This window comes from Ranitomeya imitator, chromosome 3 (genome assembly GCF_032444005.1).
Source record: "Ranitomeya imitator isolate aRanImi1 chromosome 3, aRanImi1.pri, whole genome shotgun sequence".
Lineage (NCBI taxonomy): Eukaryota > Metazoa > Chordata > Amphibia > Anura > Dendrobatidae > Ranitomeya > Ranitomeya imitator.
The window spans coordinates 425282196-425300467 of record NC_091284.1 but is presented as its reverse complement, the minus strand read 5'-3'; the positions used below and the strand labels follow the sequence as shown (position 1 = coordinate 425300467).

Here is an 18272-nt window from a genome sequence, read left to right as displayed (position 1 = left end):
TCATGTAAAATAAGCACTGGAGGCAGAGTTATCTTCCAGACACCATCCTCCCCAGAGCCTGGAAGAGGTACTTTATATAAAGTGATAAAAGATTATTTATCACCAACATGCATCTGATATGAGACATTCAGTGATTACTTGTCAGCAGTCTTAAAGGGAATCTGTCACCAGGTTTTTACTACCTAAGAGCAGTATAGTATTCCATTGAGGTATCACTTAGGGTACGTTTCCATCTGGAATTGTTGTGGATTTGACGCTGCCTATTTATGTAGCGTCAAACCTGAAGCCAGATGCTATAGCATAGTAGATGGGATTTATAGAAATTGCATGTCCACCATGTGTGCATGTGCGCCTGCAGATCACCCGCTGACACTGACATGCGGCACATCATTCAAGACTGCAGTAAATCCACATGGTTCAGTGAAAACATTCGGATTTATCTGCATTCAATAGATGACAGCGCTTTGGACGCAGCGAACATAAACTGTGTCCAAAGCGCTGCTACTTCTTAATCGTGGGAATGTAGTCTTTCTGGGCTGGTTGATGTAGTTTTTATAGAATTACTGCTTTATCAGCAGGAGATTATCACTATAGGACTTGTAAACCTGCTGCCAAGTGATCCAAAACATGCTAACATTAATTGACAGCTTCCACATATACACAGTGAACACAGAAAGCTGTCAATCAGTGGTGTGGGTGGGTTTAAACTGAGCTAAGCATTCACATTTTAGCAGCAGCTTGGTATATTAAAAAATAATACCGCTATACTCACCGACTGGCACTTACCAGTATCGAGTGCAGGCTGCTCCATGATCTGCGCTTACACCGGAAGGCTGTTGTCACCATTAAAAGTGGCACCAAAACCAATGAGACCTGTGACTGGCTGCCGTGGTCAGCAATGACGGGCTGTTGAAGACATCTGACCACGGCAGCCAATCACAGGTCGCAGCAGCCCTGTTGCCACTCTGAACAGTACTTTCTTCCAGTGTAAATGGAGACCACTGTGTAGACTGCGCAAGACTCCTTTAAGTGCCTGTAAGAAAGTATATAGTGTTATCTAACGCCACTGCTAAAATATTAATTTTGTCTAGAAGAACCCTTTACGTTTTATAAGTTAAGAACAAGTTTATACCAGGCTCAGGGCCTCAGGAGGCAGCATCAAAGGAATTCAAAGAGCAAGTAGAAGACAAGCCTTTGGACTCCATGAGAAAAAGATGCACATTCACACGAAAAAATATCCACAAGTAAATTCACATTTGGGATGGATTTTATATCTACTTTATGTCAATTGTTTTTACAGCACAGTCATGGATGGGTAGTGGATTTTCCTTACAATGTTCAATTTCAAAATCCTAATCAGCAACAATCCTGAATTATTGGGGATTTCGCTGAAAATTATTTTCAGTTCTGTAGAACTGAAAAAAAAAATTCTCAGAGAAAAATATAAGTAAATAACATAAACGTAATGAAAGGAAAGTTTTGTTTACCGTAATTTTTTTCCTTCCTTTTTACAAGCACTGCTGTTTTTTAAAGGGAAATCCTCTGCAACATTGGCTGCAGATTTATCTCTAGATTCTTGTGAAATTATTTTTTGCAGCAACTCTTCTATGTGTGAACATATGTTTCAGATATTTGCACTTTGTGTAGATAAAGGTGCGGCCTCCCTTTCCTTGAGCTGGAAATTAAATATATTTATATCGCTAAACATAACTGGGTGTCCATTAGTCGGAGTCTTAGTCCTGCTCGTCCCTTATTCACATTTACGACATTTGACATATGGTTAAGGTTGTAGTACTATACTATACTTTACTATAATAATAAATAATAATAATACTAGGGATGAGGACCGTCCCGAATAGGGTCATCTTGACGTGGTGATATGGCTTTTACATTTTTTGATTAAAATTATGTTACCGTAATTAAGAATCCTATGTTTAAATTCATTCACTATTTATATATATTTATTTACTGCAAGGTATTTGCTAATTTTGTGTTGATCTTAGTTTTTTTTTTATGTGTGACCATAGCCTTAAAGGGAACCTGTCACCCCGAAAATCGCGGGTGAGGTAAGCCCACCGGCATCAGGGGCTTATCTACAGCATTCTGTAATGCTGTAGATAAGCCCCCGATGTTACCTGAAAGAGGAGAAAATGACGTTAGATTACACTCACCCAGGGGCGGTCCCGCTGCTGGTCTGGTGCCGTTGGGCTTACCTCACCCGCGATTTTCGGGGTGACAGGTTCCCTTTAAACCCCTTCACTCTGCAGCCCTATTCATTTTTGTGTTTGTTTTTCGTTCCCCTTGGCTGTTGCGGGCATATGTCAGCTGTTCTAAACAGCAGACATGTGCCGGGAAAGATTTTGTCTCAGCGCCGGAGCCCACATCAAAGGAAGGGACACGACATGCGCAGTGCATGTAAGGCGCCTGTCGTAAAGGGGTTATAAAGGACGTTTCACCAAGTTTAGCATCATAAACTGGTGACATCATGGAATAGTGGATGCAGCACTGATTACAATGTAGTTTTTAGCTATGTAATGAGACACGGCCCTGATTTCAGTACTTACACTAGCATAGAGCGAAGATGAGTGTGATTACACTTTCCAGCTATTATTTCAGGGCAGTCAGTGTAGGAGGAGAGGGATACAGCAGGACTGCCGCAGCAGAGTAGTTTGGAATGATGCTAAGCTCAATTTTTCTCCCCCCTCACAACAATTACAGTTGAAAACTTTTAAGACTCGGGTATGCTGTACTTCCCTATACTCCACACTGACTGCTGGCGGATGAGATATGGAGGTGTTTGTACTAACACTCCGCTCTGCCCTACAAAGGTACAGAGTGTGGGGCTTACAAGAGAAGGCATATTCTTTTAAAGCTTTGCGGGGCATTTTCTCCTTTACCCTGCATGGTACCTACTGCTTAAGACTGGTCAAGATCATGCAGTGGAAAAAGAACATACCCCTAGAGAAGAAACCCTGGTAATACTTCCTTGGGCTTTTCACAAATTATAGCCTAATCTCTAAAAGCAAATATCTTTGCAACTGAGATGAGAAATTAAAAAAAATAAAAACATTTTATTTAGATCTGCAGACACTATTCCAAGATGTGGCCATTAACATTCCCAAACTGGTGAATGTACCTCATAAACCCCTTTAAAACTTTAGTTTTTTCTCTCCCTCCTTCCAAGAGTCATAACTTTTTTATATTTTTGTCAAACAAGCCTTGTCAGGGATTGTTTTTTGCGGGAAGAGTTGTACTTTTGAATGGCACCATTGATTTTACCATATATTCTATTGGAAAACAAGAAAAAAAAATTCTAATTCTGATGAAATTGCAAAAAAAGTGAATTTTCACAATTGTTTTTTTATTTACCATATTCACTATCTGGCAAAAATGGCCTCGCAATATGATTCCCCAGATCAGTATAAGTACGCAGATACCAAACATGTAGTTTGTGATTTAAGTAGTACAAAAATTTCTGAAATTTGTATGAAAAAAAGGGTTTGCATTTGTTGCTATTTTCCGAGACCTGTAGAGTTTACATTTTTCGGAATCTGGGGCTGGGTGATGGCTTATTTTCTACGCCATAAGCAGACGCTTTTATTGCTGCCATTTTGGGGTAGATACAATGTTTTGATCACCTCTTTTTGCAATTTTGCTGCGACCAAAAAAAAACCTAATTCTGGTGTTTCGATTTTTTTTTTCTTGTTAAGCTATTTACCAATCTAATTCATTCATTTCATATGTTGATAGATCGAAAATTTCTTAACACAGTGATACCAAATGTATTGTTCTTTTTTGTTCTATTTTCAATGGGGCAAAAGAGGCTGGATTTCAACAATTGTGGTTTGTTTTTTTTTATTCATATTTTAAACTGATTTAGCAGAAATTACGACCTCCTATGAACAGCCGCTGGCTCGCATTGAGAGGCAGGGATCTTCAGCACCTTGATATCGAAGATCTCATGTTTTAGTTGAGAGAATAAAATGCCTTTTTTATGTAAAATAATCTCTGGAGGCAGATTCTCATGCAGATCAGTGTTGGGCTCAGACTTTAACAGCTCAATTACATATAAGAATACGTGGATCTCTCTGGAAAAATTACATCAAATCGCGGATTTCAAGATAACATTTTATTTAGCTTCCTATGGCCTACATACCTATAAAGATGGCTTAGAAGGGTTGTCCTACTGACAGATTCCTTTTAAGCTGCTAAAAATGTACTCATTATTTAAATAGAAACCATTAGAATTCTGTTATCCATCAGTAATTATCTTAAGTCACTATTTCTGACAGTGAATAACATTTTTCTTTGCACTCTACATTGGACAAAACAAATATAACATTGGACATAGGGGACTAAATAACACTTGTATACAAAGCTTGCATCATGTTATAACTGACCTCTGCGGCAACTTCCCAGTCTGGTCGTCCATCACTGTCCTTGAGTTCAACATAAGGCTTGTCATGGACTCTATTGAGATCTTCATGGAGGCCATCAAGAAGAAATGCAAGCAGCTCTTGGGAGTCCTGCTGCTGAAAGCCATTGAACCGAGGGGCATACTTTGCTATTGTCCACTGTAAGTATAAGAACATACAAGATTGATTTTAAATTGGTATCGAGAACATGAAAACCTGCAAACTAGAACCAAGATATTTCTGTTCTAAACCTTTAGAAAATTAAATCATCTAAGCAAATAAATGACCATTCCATGGAGAGTTAAGGTCCATTCACACTGAAAGATTATAGTGAATGAACATTCTTAAGAAGGCTAGCCTTATCTTGATAACCTTACAGTGTATACGCCCGTTCTTCTGGTCAAATGATCTTATGTGCAGCATAAAAGATCATAGTTATGGGCAGCACATTTTGCTGTGTACACAGAACAATGGCAGCCAGTGTGCACCCATCAATTTACTACAAATTGTTCAGTGTGTATCTGAAGTGCTATCTGCCTGTGTAAACAGGTTATTAAATGGTCGCAGACTGGTAAAAGTTTACAGCGCTTTTTGACGCAGGTCGGTCAGTGTACGTAGAGTTTAAGTTCTTAAAACTAAAGGAATCTCTGACAAAAACTAAAGGCTGAACATGAAAAGACCACTGCCAATCAGGGCTGTGGAGTCGGTGTCCACTGTGGTGGAGTCAGTATAAAATGGACCGACTTCGACTACTAAAATATATAAAACATTGAGTTCAGTAGTTCAGTGCTGTAAATGTTTTCATAAGAATTTAGGAAAGTTCTGAAATGTCCTATAAATGTCTGTTCTGTTCCACGTCTAATGATCTCGGCTTTTAGCTGAGATGAATCTGTGCTGCACTTTATGCACATGCTCTGTGGGGTCAGAATCAGGGAAATTCAGGAGTCGGAGGTCTGACTTAGGCTTCTTTCACACTTGTGTCAGTACAAGTCCGTCACTAAGCGTCGGCGTGACGTACCGACGCACGCTGAGAAAATCTGTCACGACGTGGGAGGGGATGCAGTTTTTCAAAGCTTCCGCTGCCCGTTCTAAGGTCTGGGGAGGAGAGGGCAGAGTTCCGGCCGCGCATGCAGGGTAGGAAATGGCGGATCCGACGTACGAAAAAACGTTACATTGAACTTTTTTTCGTGCCGATGGTCCGCCAAAACACGATGCATCCAGTGCACGAAGGACGCGACGGATGGCCATCCGTCGCGATCCGTCGGCAATACAGGTCTATGGGCAAAAAAACGCATCCTGCGGGCACATTTGCAGGATCCGTTTTTTCCCCAAAACGACGCATTGCGACGGATTAAAAAAAAAAACGCAAGTGTGAAAGTAGACTTACCAACTCCACATCTCTGCTGCCAAAATATGAGAAAAACCCAGTGAGGGGCTTACATATAAGTAAATCATGGGACAGAGCAGCAAAAGTACTAATTTGGACACCACCAACTCCTCCTTCCATTTAAAAAAAAAAAAAAAAATAAATTAATTTTGCCTAAAAGGCAGAGGTGGGCATAACTCTTGCGTCTTGCAGTCACTGAGTTATATCAGGCGAAAACAGTTCTGTTAAAAGCTGGGGGTCGTTTTCCTGAAGCGGCTTTGACCCGGTTTTCCCATTGTTCTTGAGGTGCCTCCATATTTGGCGTGTTCTACATCTACACTATACTGTCAACTATACCAGAAGCTCCCCGAAGGATGAGCACGTCACATCGTTTTGACATTGCTGTGCATTGTGTTCATTTGATAAGGCGCTATGGTGGCGTTTTTGCAAACAGATTTCAGGCAGAATGCACCTGAAAGACATTGTGTGCACATCGCTTTAGGGTTCCAGCATCATTGGGTTATTTTACAAAATCCCATAGATACACTGCAGTTCTGAAGCTTGTCAATTGATCATGTGAATATTCACAGCAGATTTCAACCTTTGCATTTGATCGTGCACTGGATAATAACCATGTGAATGTACCCTATATAGATTTCCTGGGCCCTTGGTGATATTGAACAACAGGATTTATATTTCTTTTTTACATTTGCTGTTGATGTTGTCTTTTATTCCCCCATTGCATTTTAGCTTTCCCTTTCCCTCTTCCAAGAGTCATAAAGCCATAACCTTATTTTTCTTTCCACATTTTTTAGCAGGATGAGCTGCAGCTTTGAATGACATTATTCATAGTAAAATCCAACATCCTAGAAAACTGGGGGGAAAAATTAAAGGCGATGAAACTGCGCAAAAAAAACCTTAATTTTTTTTTTCTTTTAGGTTTTGTTTTGTTTTTACAGCATTGTGCGGTAAAGTCACCTAGAAATATGATTCCTCACATCAGTGCCATTACAGAGATTCTAGATTCTTATTTTTTAAGTGCCAAAAAAAACCTAAAAACACAAAAAAATTGTATTCTTAAAAATAAAAACATTTTCTAGTGTTGCCATGTCCCAAGACCCATAACTTTTTCATTTTTTTTTCAGTTGATGGAGTTGTTTAAGGACTTGTTTATTGCACCCAAACTTGACATTTGTATTAATACTATTTTGAGGTTTTTTTTGTTTTTTTTTACACTGTTGGAGTGACCGTAAAAAACAATTCTGGGGGTACAATTTTTTCCTCATCATGTTGTTTACCAATCGAGTAAAATTCACATTTTGATATACCTGACTTTTGCAGACGTAGAAATACCAAATATGTTTAGTTTTATTTATTTTATTTTTTTAATGGTGGAAGGGGGGTAATTTGAATTTTTTTTTTTACACTTGCAAGTCCCCTTAGGGTCTTAGGGGACTTGAACCTGTGATCATCTGATCGTTAACACTACATACTGCAATACCACAGTAACGTTTTATATAATGAAAATCGTGGTCTTATGAGCGCCATGCACAAAAGCACCCTAATTGAAGGCACAGAGGTCTTCAGAAGAACCCTGGCTGCTGAGGCAACCCATCAGCACCACTAAATTGCGTCACTAGACAGGCTGATAGCCACTTGGAACGGTCGCTGATTGACAGTAGTATTTAAGAAGATAACACCGCTCTGCTCACTGCTGTTAGAGGCATGTGATGGTTGAATAACACAACCAATGTCTGCTGGGAATAATGCAGGCTCAGCTTCTGAACGCACTTCAAAGAAGGAGCCCCGACATATGACGACTCATATTGAACCAGGAAGTCATATGTTGACAAGGGGTTAAATACTGATATAAATAAAAATACCATATAAAATATAGAAATGTAAAATATCAATTATACTTAAAAATAATACTCCAAGATAAAGATTTTAAAAAAAAAGTTTTTCCAATGCCATGTCTGTACAGATTGCAAAGTATGGACTTGAATGAACATCCCACGTGGCACATGGTACTGAAAAAGGCCTCTAAATTGCTCAAGAATAAAAGGACTAAGCTAAAACAAAACTTACATCCAGAAAAACCCATTTACAGAAGATGCTAGGTGCTAAAAGTAAAACACAATTAATAGAACACATGATAAGCTCCAACCGCATGAACATATTAGATTACAGGTGGCCAAACCAATATGTAAGCAAGATGGCATAATAAAGTAATCTGAAGAGTAGATGTCAGGGTAAAGGTTGGTCAGACATCGTGTACTTGGGGGGTGATGGCACTTTATTACAAAGGAGTATAACTATTACTTTGGTAATAAAGGCTTGATAAGTTAATAAGCACAAGTCTCAACAATGTCTATCTAGTTCAAATGCTGTTAGCAAGGAATAAATCGGGAATTACGTGACAAGTAAGGTGTAACCGCTTACCCTTAGCTTAAGAGGAGCCACATTCTTTTGTGTGCCACTCCACAGCTCCTGAACCAAGTCTCCATAGCACTTTGCCATGTGCCCTTTCATTCCTATGGGGTTTGTTCTAGAACGACAAAAGGTCAATTCATTAACTCTTCTGATACAACAACCTGATCATTGTTGCAATTTAACTTAAAGGGAACCTGTCATCAGATTTTGCCACTAAGATACGGCCACCGCCTTTCAAGGCTTATTTACAGCATTCTATAATGCTGTAGATAAGCCCCCGGTCCGACCGGCAAGTGAAGAAAAATAAGTTATATTATACTCACATGAGGGGTGGTCCGGTCTGTTGGGTGTCGCAGGTCCGGGTCCAGCGTCTCCTGACACCGCACCCTCCTGCTTCTTCATCTCTCCCTGGCATCGCGCTCCTTTGCAGGCTTACTTCTCTGCCCTGTTGATGGCAGAATGAAGCACTGCAGTGCACATGCGCCGGGCCTCTCTGACCTTTCCCAGGGTCTGCGCACTGCAGTACTTTGGTCTGCCATCAACAGGGCAGAGAAGTACGCCTGCGAAGGAGCGCGATGCTGGGGAGGCGAGTATAATAAAACTTATTTGGACTCATCAGACTAAAGCACAGATTTCCACTGGTCTAAAGTCCAATAGAATATAAGACATATTTTCAGTTGTTTCACACTTTTTTGTTAAGTATATAATTCCACATGTGTTAATTCATAGTTTTGATGCCTTCAGTGTGAATTTACAATTTTCATAGTCATGAAAAAAAAGAAAAATCTTTAAATGAGAAGGTGTGTCCAAACTATATATACAGTACAGACCAAACGTTTGGACACACCTTCTCACTTAAAGATTTTTCTGTATTTTCATGACTATAAAAATTGTACGTTCACACTGAAGGCATCAAAACTATGAATTAACACATGTGAAATTATATACTTAACAAAAAAAATGTGAAACAACAGAAAATATGTCTTGTATTCTAGATTCTTCAAAGCAGCCACCTTTTGCTTTGGTGATTGCTTTGCACACTCTTGGCATTTTCTTGATGCGCTTCAAGAGGTAGTCACCGGGAATGGTTTTCACTTCACAGATGTGCCCTCTCAGGTTTAATAAGTGGGATTTCTTGCCTTATAAATAGGGTTGGGACCATCAGTTGTGTTGTGCAGAAATCGGGTGGATACACAGCTGATAGTCCTACTGAATAGACTGTTAGAATTTGTATTATGGCAAGAAAAAAGCAGCTAAGTAAAGAAAAACGAGTGGCCATCATTACTTTAAGAAATAAAGGTCAGTCAGTCCAAAAAATTGGGCAAACTTTGAAAGTGTCCCCAAGTGCAGTGGCAAAAACCATCAAGCGCTAAAAAGAAACTGGCTCACATGAGGACCGCCCCAGGAAAGGAAGACCAAGAATCACCTCTGCTTCTGAGGATAAGTTTATCCGAGTCACCAGCCTCAGAAATCGCAGGTTAACAGCAGCTCAGATTAGAGACCAGGTCAATGCCACACAGAGTTCTAGCAGCAGGCACATCTATATAACAACTGTTAAGAGGAGACTTTGTGCAGCAGGCCTTCATGGTAAAATAGCTGCTAGGAAACCACTGCTAAGGACAGGCAACAAGCAGAAGAGACTTGTTTGGGCTAAAAAACACAAGGAATGGACATTAGACCAGTGGAAATCTGTGCTTTGGTCTGATGAGTCCAAATTTGAGATCTTTGGTTCCAACCACCGTGTCTTTGTGCGACTCAGAAAAGGTGAACGGATGGACTCTACATGCCTGATTCCCATCGTGAAGCATGGAGGAGGTGTGATGGTGTGGGGGTGCTTTGCTGGTGACACTGTTGGGGATTTATTCAAAATTGAAGGCATACTGAACCAGCATGGCTACCCCAGCATCTTGCAGCAGCATGCTATTCCATCCGGTTTGCGTTTAGTTGGACCATCATTTATTTTTCAACAGGACAATGACCCCAAACACACCTCCAGGCTGTGTAAGGGCTATTTGACCAAAAAGAAGAGTTATGGGGTGCTGCACCAGATGACCTGGCCTCCATAGTCACCAGACCTGAACCCAATCAAGATAGTTTGGGGTGAGCTGGACCGCAGAGTGAAGGCAAAAGGGCCAACGAGTGCTAAGCATCTCAGGGAACTCCTTCAAGATTGTTGGAAGACCATTCCCGATGACTACCTCTTGAAGCTCATCAAGAGAATGCCAAGAGTGTGCAAAGCAGTCATCAAAGCAAAAGATGGCTACTTTGAAGAACCTAGAATATAAGACATAATTTCAGTTGTTTCACATTTCTGATGGGTGTCGCAGGTCCGGGTCCAGCGTCTCCCGACACCGCACCCTCCTGCTTCTTTATCTCTCCCTGGCATCGCGCTCCTTTGCAGGCTTACTTCTCTGCCCTGTTGATGGCAGAATAAAGCACTGCAGTGCACATGCGCCGGGCCTCTCTGACCTTTCCCAGGGTCTGCGCACTGCAGTACTTTGGTCTGCCATCAACAGGGCAGAGAAGTACGCCTGCGAAGGAGCGCGATGCCGGGGAGGTGAGTATAATAAAACTTATTTGGACTCATCAGACTAAAGCACAGATTTCCACTGGTCTAAAGTCCAATAGAATATAAGACATATTTTCAGTTGTTTCACACTTTTTTGTTAAGTATATAATTCCACATGTGTTAATTCATAGTTTTGATGCCTTCAGTGTGAATGTACAATTTTCATAGTCATGATAATACAGAAAAATCTTTAAATGAGAAGGTGTGTCCAAACTTTTGCCTGCACTGTACATACACACCGTTAGTTATGTCATTGTATATATGTGCATGTGGTGGTTAGGTGATCAATCTCTCTACATGCACAACAGTGACCTGAAACCTCAAATCCCAACAACGTTAAAGAAGCAATCCCATTAAAATTTGTATCCCCTAATATGCAGTCATCACATTACAGTATATGGCACTGCATACTTACAACTGCTCATTTTGCTCTTCTACCCACTTAATTCTTCTGTTTTCCATGACATCATGTGATTAAAAACTAAGTAGCTGAATCCTTCTAAGATCTATGTAGAAACAGTAGGTCAATTTTCCCTGTATTAGTCATAAGTCACTGCAAATGTTTCTGGCAGGGGGGAGGAGGCGAGCAATTGGGTCGGGAGTTGAAAAGAGGAATGATAGCTGCAGGGAAAACAGACTTCCTGTTTCCACATACAGAAGAGAAAAGAGAGTAATTAACTGGGTAGAAGGATAAAATCAGCAATTGTAAATATACAGTGCTATATAATATGATGATTGCAATATATTAAGAGGATAAAAACCAGACACTTCCTTTTTAAATCCGGGTTAGAAAAGCACTCACACTTAGTTTGCGTGTGTGTATAATATATATGTGCATAATTATATATATATTTTTTATAAAAATCTATCATACATACAAACGCACACCTATACAATATATACAGTGCCTTGAAGGCGTAGGGTTTTAAACAGTATCATAACAACCAAAGAACACATGAGACAAGTCAGGGATAAAGTTGTGGAGAAGAGTAAAGCAGGGTTAGGTTATAAAAAAAATAGCCCAAGCTCTGAAGACCTCACAGCGCACTATCTTTCTATCTAGCTCTCCATCTATATCTATCCTTTATTACCTGTTAAGCTCATACAAATGTCTCCCTGAGATGAAGTACTTGGTTAGAGGCTGGGTGTTGCTGACACACTGGATACTGGAGTTCATAAAACAAGTGTTCCCCAAGTTACTGAGTCCTGTTGCTCCCTTTTCAGTGGGAACTAGAAGTGGCAAAAGATAAAAAAAGACAATGATATAAATCCAAACTACTAGAGACACTTTTAGTAATCTGGCTAAAACACACAACAAAAAAACGTGTGAAATACATCAATGGTGACAATGAATGGAGTTTACACTGGGACATCTGACCAGGGCTGTCAAAGGAAATGCCAAAGGGGTCTCAAATTGTATACAAGTCATGGTTCAAGATGCATAAGAGCCTGGTAAACTATTGAAGTTTGAGAAAGGGTGGCACTCGCTGGGGATCTGTGGCTCCACTCATCAGCGAGTATGTCGGAAGCCAAACTCCGGCCATCAATATTGTAGTCGCAGAAAAACATCTTTACTATTAAACTGCTTTACCTAAAACGATAAATACAAAATCTAAACAAAATGACATGTGATAACTTCCTGGCTTACCTTTATGCCTATCAATTTTACTGCTGTTTGCAATAAATGACATTTCTTCTGGCCAACTCATGTCTTTGTTCCGAACTAAAAGTAAAAGTTACAGGTAAAATATTTAAAAACAGACAATTGTCAATAACACACATTACCAATCAGAATAATTAAGCGTATATGCTTGCAGGACGGTGTCCCAGGGTGCACTATACATTGGATAGAGTTCCTATAGAAGAGTACTACACCTTAGTATATCATTTTGTGTGCCAACATATAGTATATCTGCTTCTTCTCCTAGTATAAAACGTTAAGATGAGTTTCAACACTATAAAGTAATTCATTTTTTTAATCTAAGGGAGGATTCACAAATTTTATTGCACAGATTCCTGCGACTATCGCATTCATCTAGATCAGTGTTCCCTAAGTCCGGTCCTCAAGAGCCACCAACAGGTCATGTTTTCAGGATTTCCTTAGTATTGCGCAGGTGATAATTGCATCACCTAGACAGGCAAGCATTCAAAGACCTGTGCAATACTAGGGAAATCCTCAATCCATGACCTGTTGGATGAAGCTTGCAGAAAAGCATGTGCTTGCTACCAAACAACCCTATTTAAAATTAAATCAGCCACGAGTGAATTCCGCTTCAAATTTAAAATGTTAAATATTTTTGATTGGAACATTAAGTTTCAGATGCAACGTTCCAAACCGCCGGAAAAGAAAAATGTAACACTACGTGCCAAGTACCTGCAGTAACCACAAGAGGGAGCCTAGGAGCTCATTGCGTAGAGTTGCACATTGAATGCGATAAGGCCCTGGGCTCCCGCCAGAGGCAGCGGCAGGTCGCCAGAACATTATTCAACCTATGAGGGGTTTTTTTCCCATACACGGTCTATCCTCATAAGTCGGATGGTCAGAAAATGAAATGTAAGCCACTTTGTGGCAAAAATGAAAGGAAACTTATCAAGCTGCATGTCCTCTCCCTCTAAACTGCATTCACCTTTTAGCACAAATGTGACTTTCATTACCGTAATTTATTACTTTTTCTGCCATTTTATTTTCCATATATGGCTAAATTCACCAGTGTCTATGAAAAAAATTGTAAAAACACACTCACACGACTGATTTTTCGTATTAATTCACTTTTTCTGTTAAAATCAGCAAAAAATTACATGGAATTGTTTTCAATAGTAGTTCAAGCAGATCTGTTTTGAGTGGTCTTGGCATGGAATCCAGCAGGGGGTAGAAATATTAGGATTAGCCTAATTCAAAGGGGTTAGTTAGGGCAAAGCAAAATGCAAATCTGCAGCAGAAATTTAAGTGTTCAAGCCCTGGATTTCTACCGTGGATATGGTCTCAAATCAGCGTCTGATTTTAAGGGGAACCGCGTAGGGAGAGATAGCTTTTACCTTATGGTAAAGAGGAGGAAAGAAGGTTTAAGCATAATAACAGACGCGGATTCTTTACTGTAAGAGCAGTGAGACTATGGAACTCGCTGCCATATGATGTTGTAATGAGTGATTCATCACTTAAATTTAAGAGGGGACTGGATACCTTTCTGGAAAAGTATAATGTTACAGGGTATATATACTAGATTCCTTGATAGGGTGTTGATCCAGGGAACTAGTCTGATTGCCGTATGTGGAGTCGGGAAGGAATTTTTTTCCCCAATGTGGAGCTTACTCTTTGCCACATGGGTTTTTTTTGCCTTCCTCTGGATCAACATGTTAGGGCATGTTAGGCTATGGGTTGAACTAGATGGACATATAGTCTTCCTTCAACCTTAATAACTATGTTACTATGTTATCCTAAGAAGGCAAAAGGCACAATGATGTGGCAGTAGAGGATAAAAAGGGTAAGGTGGAGCTGGTTTATACTCGCTTTTTAGAAAATAAGGCCGCATTCACACATTCGTGTTTTGCCCAATTTTCTACCATACGGAACACAAACCCAATGAATTAACGACATTTATTCAAACATCTGTTGAATACAAATTCCAGAATGTGATCAATTTTGTGAATGAGATCCATGAAACTCAGAGTACTATACTGATTTGGAGGATCAGATCTGCGGGAAGTAGTAAGTAGCACCAATACACCATGCATCCCTTATGTCTGGGGTTCACATATACTTTTTATATTCTACTATACAGATAATTATTTAATGCCAAATCCATGGAAGATTTCCATTAACATGTATTTTACATTTGCTACCAATTGATATTCACAAGGTTTAATTACCTTCTATCACCAAGTGCTGTTCATCCTGGATTTTCAGATATTCCAGTTTATGGTCTTCATCATCTAACAGCGTTAGATAGTTCTAGAAAAAAAAAAAGAAGAAACTCTTTCTGACTTCCATATTTCACATAGGACATCTGGCCACGATTTCCACAGATCAAGCTCCTACCCTATATCGTCTATACAGCTATTCACTTTCCAAAGTGTGTTCTGTGGACCGAATGGTCATCAAAACAATGAAGACTAGTCAGTTTTTGGTACCAAACTCAGATTAAACCTTCCAGTGCTTTGGTCCATAAAATGTTGCTCTAGCAGCATCCTAGTCCTGTCCAATATTCAAATTTGTTTGATAAAAGAACAAACCTTCTCGCACAAAATAAAGAAAACAACCTGAAAAACTAATGAAACTCTGATAGTAAAAACTGACACAGACCAAACGCTGATAAAAAAAAATGTAAATTTTTAAATTTTTTTGTGGACTACAAAAATACCTGAATCAGCCCTTACTTTTCAGACTAGACAAAGAAAATTGAAAAAACGCCAAGAATATCAATTCTGTTTAATATAAAACACAATCTATAGTATTAGTACTAAAAAGCTATTTAACGTTTCGTGACCTAAGGCTAGGTTCCCATTGCGTTAGGGCAATTTGTTAAGCGCATAGCGCTAGCGGATTGCGCTAACGCAATGTTTCTTTTTGGTCCGCAGTTCGCCGTCCCCGCTAGCGCAGATCCCCGATCTGCGCTAGTGAGGACCGGACCTCGGACGCTGCAAGCAGCGTCCGAGGTCCGTCACAAAAGAACGGCACATCGCTAGCGCGTGCCGAAAATGGCACGCGCTAGCGATGCGCTACAGGCAGAAATTACATTGCTGTCAATGGGTGCGCTAACGGACCTGTTGCACGGCGTTAATTGCGACATTTTCGCCGTGCAACGCTGTCCGTTAGGCCTAACCCATTAACGCAATGGGAACCTAGCCTAACCGATTTTAATGTTAGTGATCGGGACAAATTTTTTAAATCTGACCAGTGTCACTTCATGTGGTAAGAACTCTGAAACGCTTCAACGTAACCCACGTACACATCGTACTTAATATTAGTGGTAAATTTAGATCAATATGTTTTGCATTTATTTGTCAAAAGATCAGAATTTGGGTGAAAATTTAGAAGAATACGCAATTTTCAAACTTTCAATCTTTATATCCTTAACCCAGTTAGCCATACTGCACAAAATAATTAATAAATTACATTTCCCAGTTTACATCGCCATCATTTTTCAAACGTCATTTTATTTTGTTAGGATGTTAGAAGGGTTAAAAGTTTAGCAGCAATTTTTCATTTTTTCAAGGAATTTACAAAACCTGTGTCTTTAGGGACCAACTACGATTTAAATGGACTTTGAAGGAAAAGTCCCAAATTGACCGCACCCCTCAAATATTTGAAAACTATTGTCAGGATTTTTTTTTTTTTAACATATAACAACTCCCACAGATCAAAGTCCTAGAGATGCAAACTGGAGCAAATAACTACGCCAAAAATGTTATAATCATTCTTTAATTAGATCTGTCCAAAATAACAACAGACAGATTAAAAAGCAAGAGTGCATTGATGGGCTGCACAATGTCATACAATAGTAACTTAAAATCGTGTATACAGTTTACATCAACAATGGCGTAAATGAAAGCGATACCCAGTATTATAGTTCTATATATTGCAGAATTCAGAGCCTATTCGGTGCATTCACCCATTATATATTCATGTACTAAACCTCATGTATACTAAGGTTGAATATTGTAAAAGTGTGATACGCCCCCTGAGGAAGTAGGGCGAAACGCGCATTGGGGCTCAGGAATGCACTGGGTTAGCCCATTTTCTTTACTGATTTGCATAGGTTGTTTAGACGTTAGTGATGCCTGCAATCGTGCTTCTTTGGTCTAACAGTGTGCATGGATAATTTATCTCTCAGCACTATGCACTTTTTGAATATCTAAATAAACTATTATTTTATCATATTTGGCATAGTAATTTGCATCAGTTTGCGTCCACAGGTCTATGGGAGTTATGTGTTCTAATTGAGTAGCTGCTTCCTATACTATTGTTATAGGTTGATTTAAGGAACACTGTTGACATTGATAGGAATTATTAACCTTTCAGTTGCTACACAGGAATTAATGCAAAGTCAAATGAGAAAAAAGATAAGTTACTCTAAAATGTTGCTTTAGCCCCAACTTTTGTACTTTTACAAGGAATAGTACAAAAAAATGGACCCCACAATTTGTTGCCTAATTTCCTCTGAGCACGCCATTTGAATTTTGGGACAGATTGCGGGCGCCATGCCTTACTTGAAGGTGCTCCTAAAGCACCCAAAAGCAGAAAACTCTTCACAAGTGACCCCATTTTGGAAACTAGACCCATCAATGAATTAATCTAGGGCTGTGTTCAGCATTTTGAACCTATTAGGGGCTTCAAAGAACTTTTTTTTCAAAAGTGGATGTGTAATTTTCGCAAAGGATAATAGGAGGAAAATTTGTTAAAGGGAACCTGTCACCCCCAAAATCGAAGGTGAGCTAAGCCCACCAGCATCAGGGGCTTATCTACAGCATTCTATAATGCTGTAGATAAGCCCCCGATGTATCCTGAAAGGTGAGAAAAAGAGGTTAGATAATACTCACCTGGACGGGCGGTCCGATCCGATGGGCGTCACGGTCCGGTCCGGGGTCTCCAATCTTCATAGGATGACGTCCTCTTCTTGTCTTCACACTGCGGCTCCGGCGCAGGCATACTTTGTCTGCCGTGTTGAGGGCAGAGCAAAGTACTGCAGTGCGCAGGCGCTGGGCCTCTCTGACCTTTCCCGGCATCTGCGCACTGCAGTACTTTGCTCTGCCCTCAACAGGGCAGACAAAGTACGCCTGCACAGGAGCCGCAGCGTGAAAACAAGAAGAGGACGTCATCTAATGAAGATTGGAGACCCCGGACCGGACCGTGACGCCCATCGGATCGGACCGCCCGTCCAGGTGAGTATAATCTAACGTCTTTTTGTCATCTTTTAGGATACATCGGGGGCTTATCTACAGCATTCCAGAATGCTGTAGATAAGCCCCTGATGCCGGTGGGCTTAGCTCACCTTCGATTTTGGGGGTGTCAGGTTCCCTTTAAGCAATTTCTCCTGAGCGCGATGATACCCCATATGTGATCAAAAACTGTTCCTTGGGCAAATGGCAGAGCTCAAAAAAGCAAGAGAGCTATTGATTTTTGGAGGGTAAATTAGTTTGTGATAAGATTGTGAATGCCTCGCTGTATTTGCAGAGCCCCTAAAGTGCCAAAACAGCAAAGATAAAAAAACAAAAACAAAAGTGACCCCATTTTGGAAACTAGACCCCTCAAGGAATTCATCTAGGGGTGTACTAAGCATTTTTAACCTACAAATAATTCACAAAACTTTATAGCCAAATAGATGTAAAAACAAACCCCCAAATTTTTTTTTTTTTTTTTGTAAACTAAAATATTGTATGATCACCAAATATTTTCCACAAGGGGTAATAGGACAAAATGGACCCCATAATTTGTTATGAAATTTTTATTGAATTGATATTTGTAGATTGTGAGCCCTCGCGGGCAGGGTCC

The 18272-nt window shown here is 39.9% G+C and overlaps 1 protein-coding gene across 2 annotated transcripts in view; it reads right to left on the bottom strand.

Moving 5' to 3' along the window:
- Positions 1-18272, bottom strand: part of USP32 (ubiquitin specific peptidase 32) — a 347736-nt gene that overhangs the window by 69464 nt on the left and 260000 nt on the right. For both annotated transcript variants that reach the window (XM_069757228.1, XM_069757227.1), the window contains exons 18-22: positions 14651-14732; positions 12432-12506; positions 11875-12013; positions 8224-8329; positions 4401-4574 (exon numbers count right to left, since the gene is read on the bottom strand). In XM_069757228.1, coding sequence (XP_069613329.1) covers positions 4401-4574; positions 8224-8329; positions 11875-12013; positions 12432-12506; positions 14651-14732 — 576 coding nt within the window. The remainder of the gene's footprint in view (positions 1-4400; positions 4575-8223; positions 8330-11874; positions 12014-12431; positions 12507-14650; positions 14733-18272) is intronic.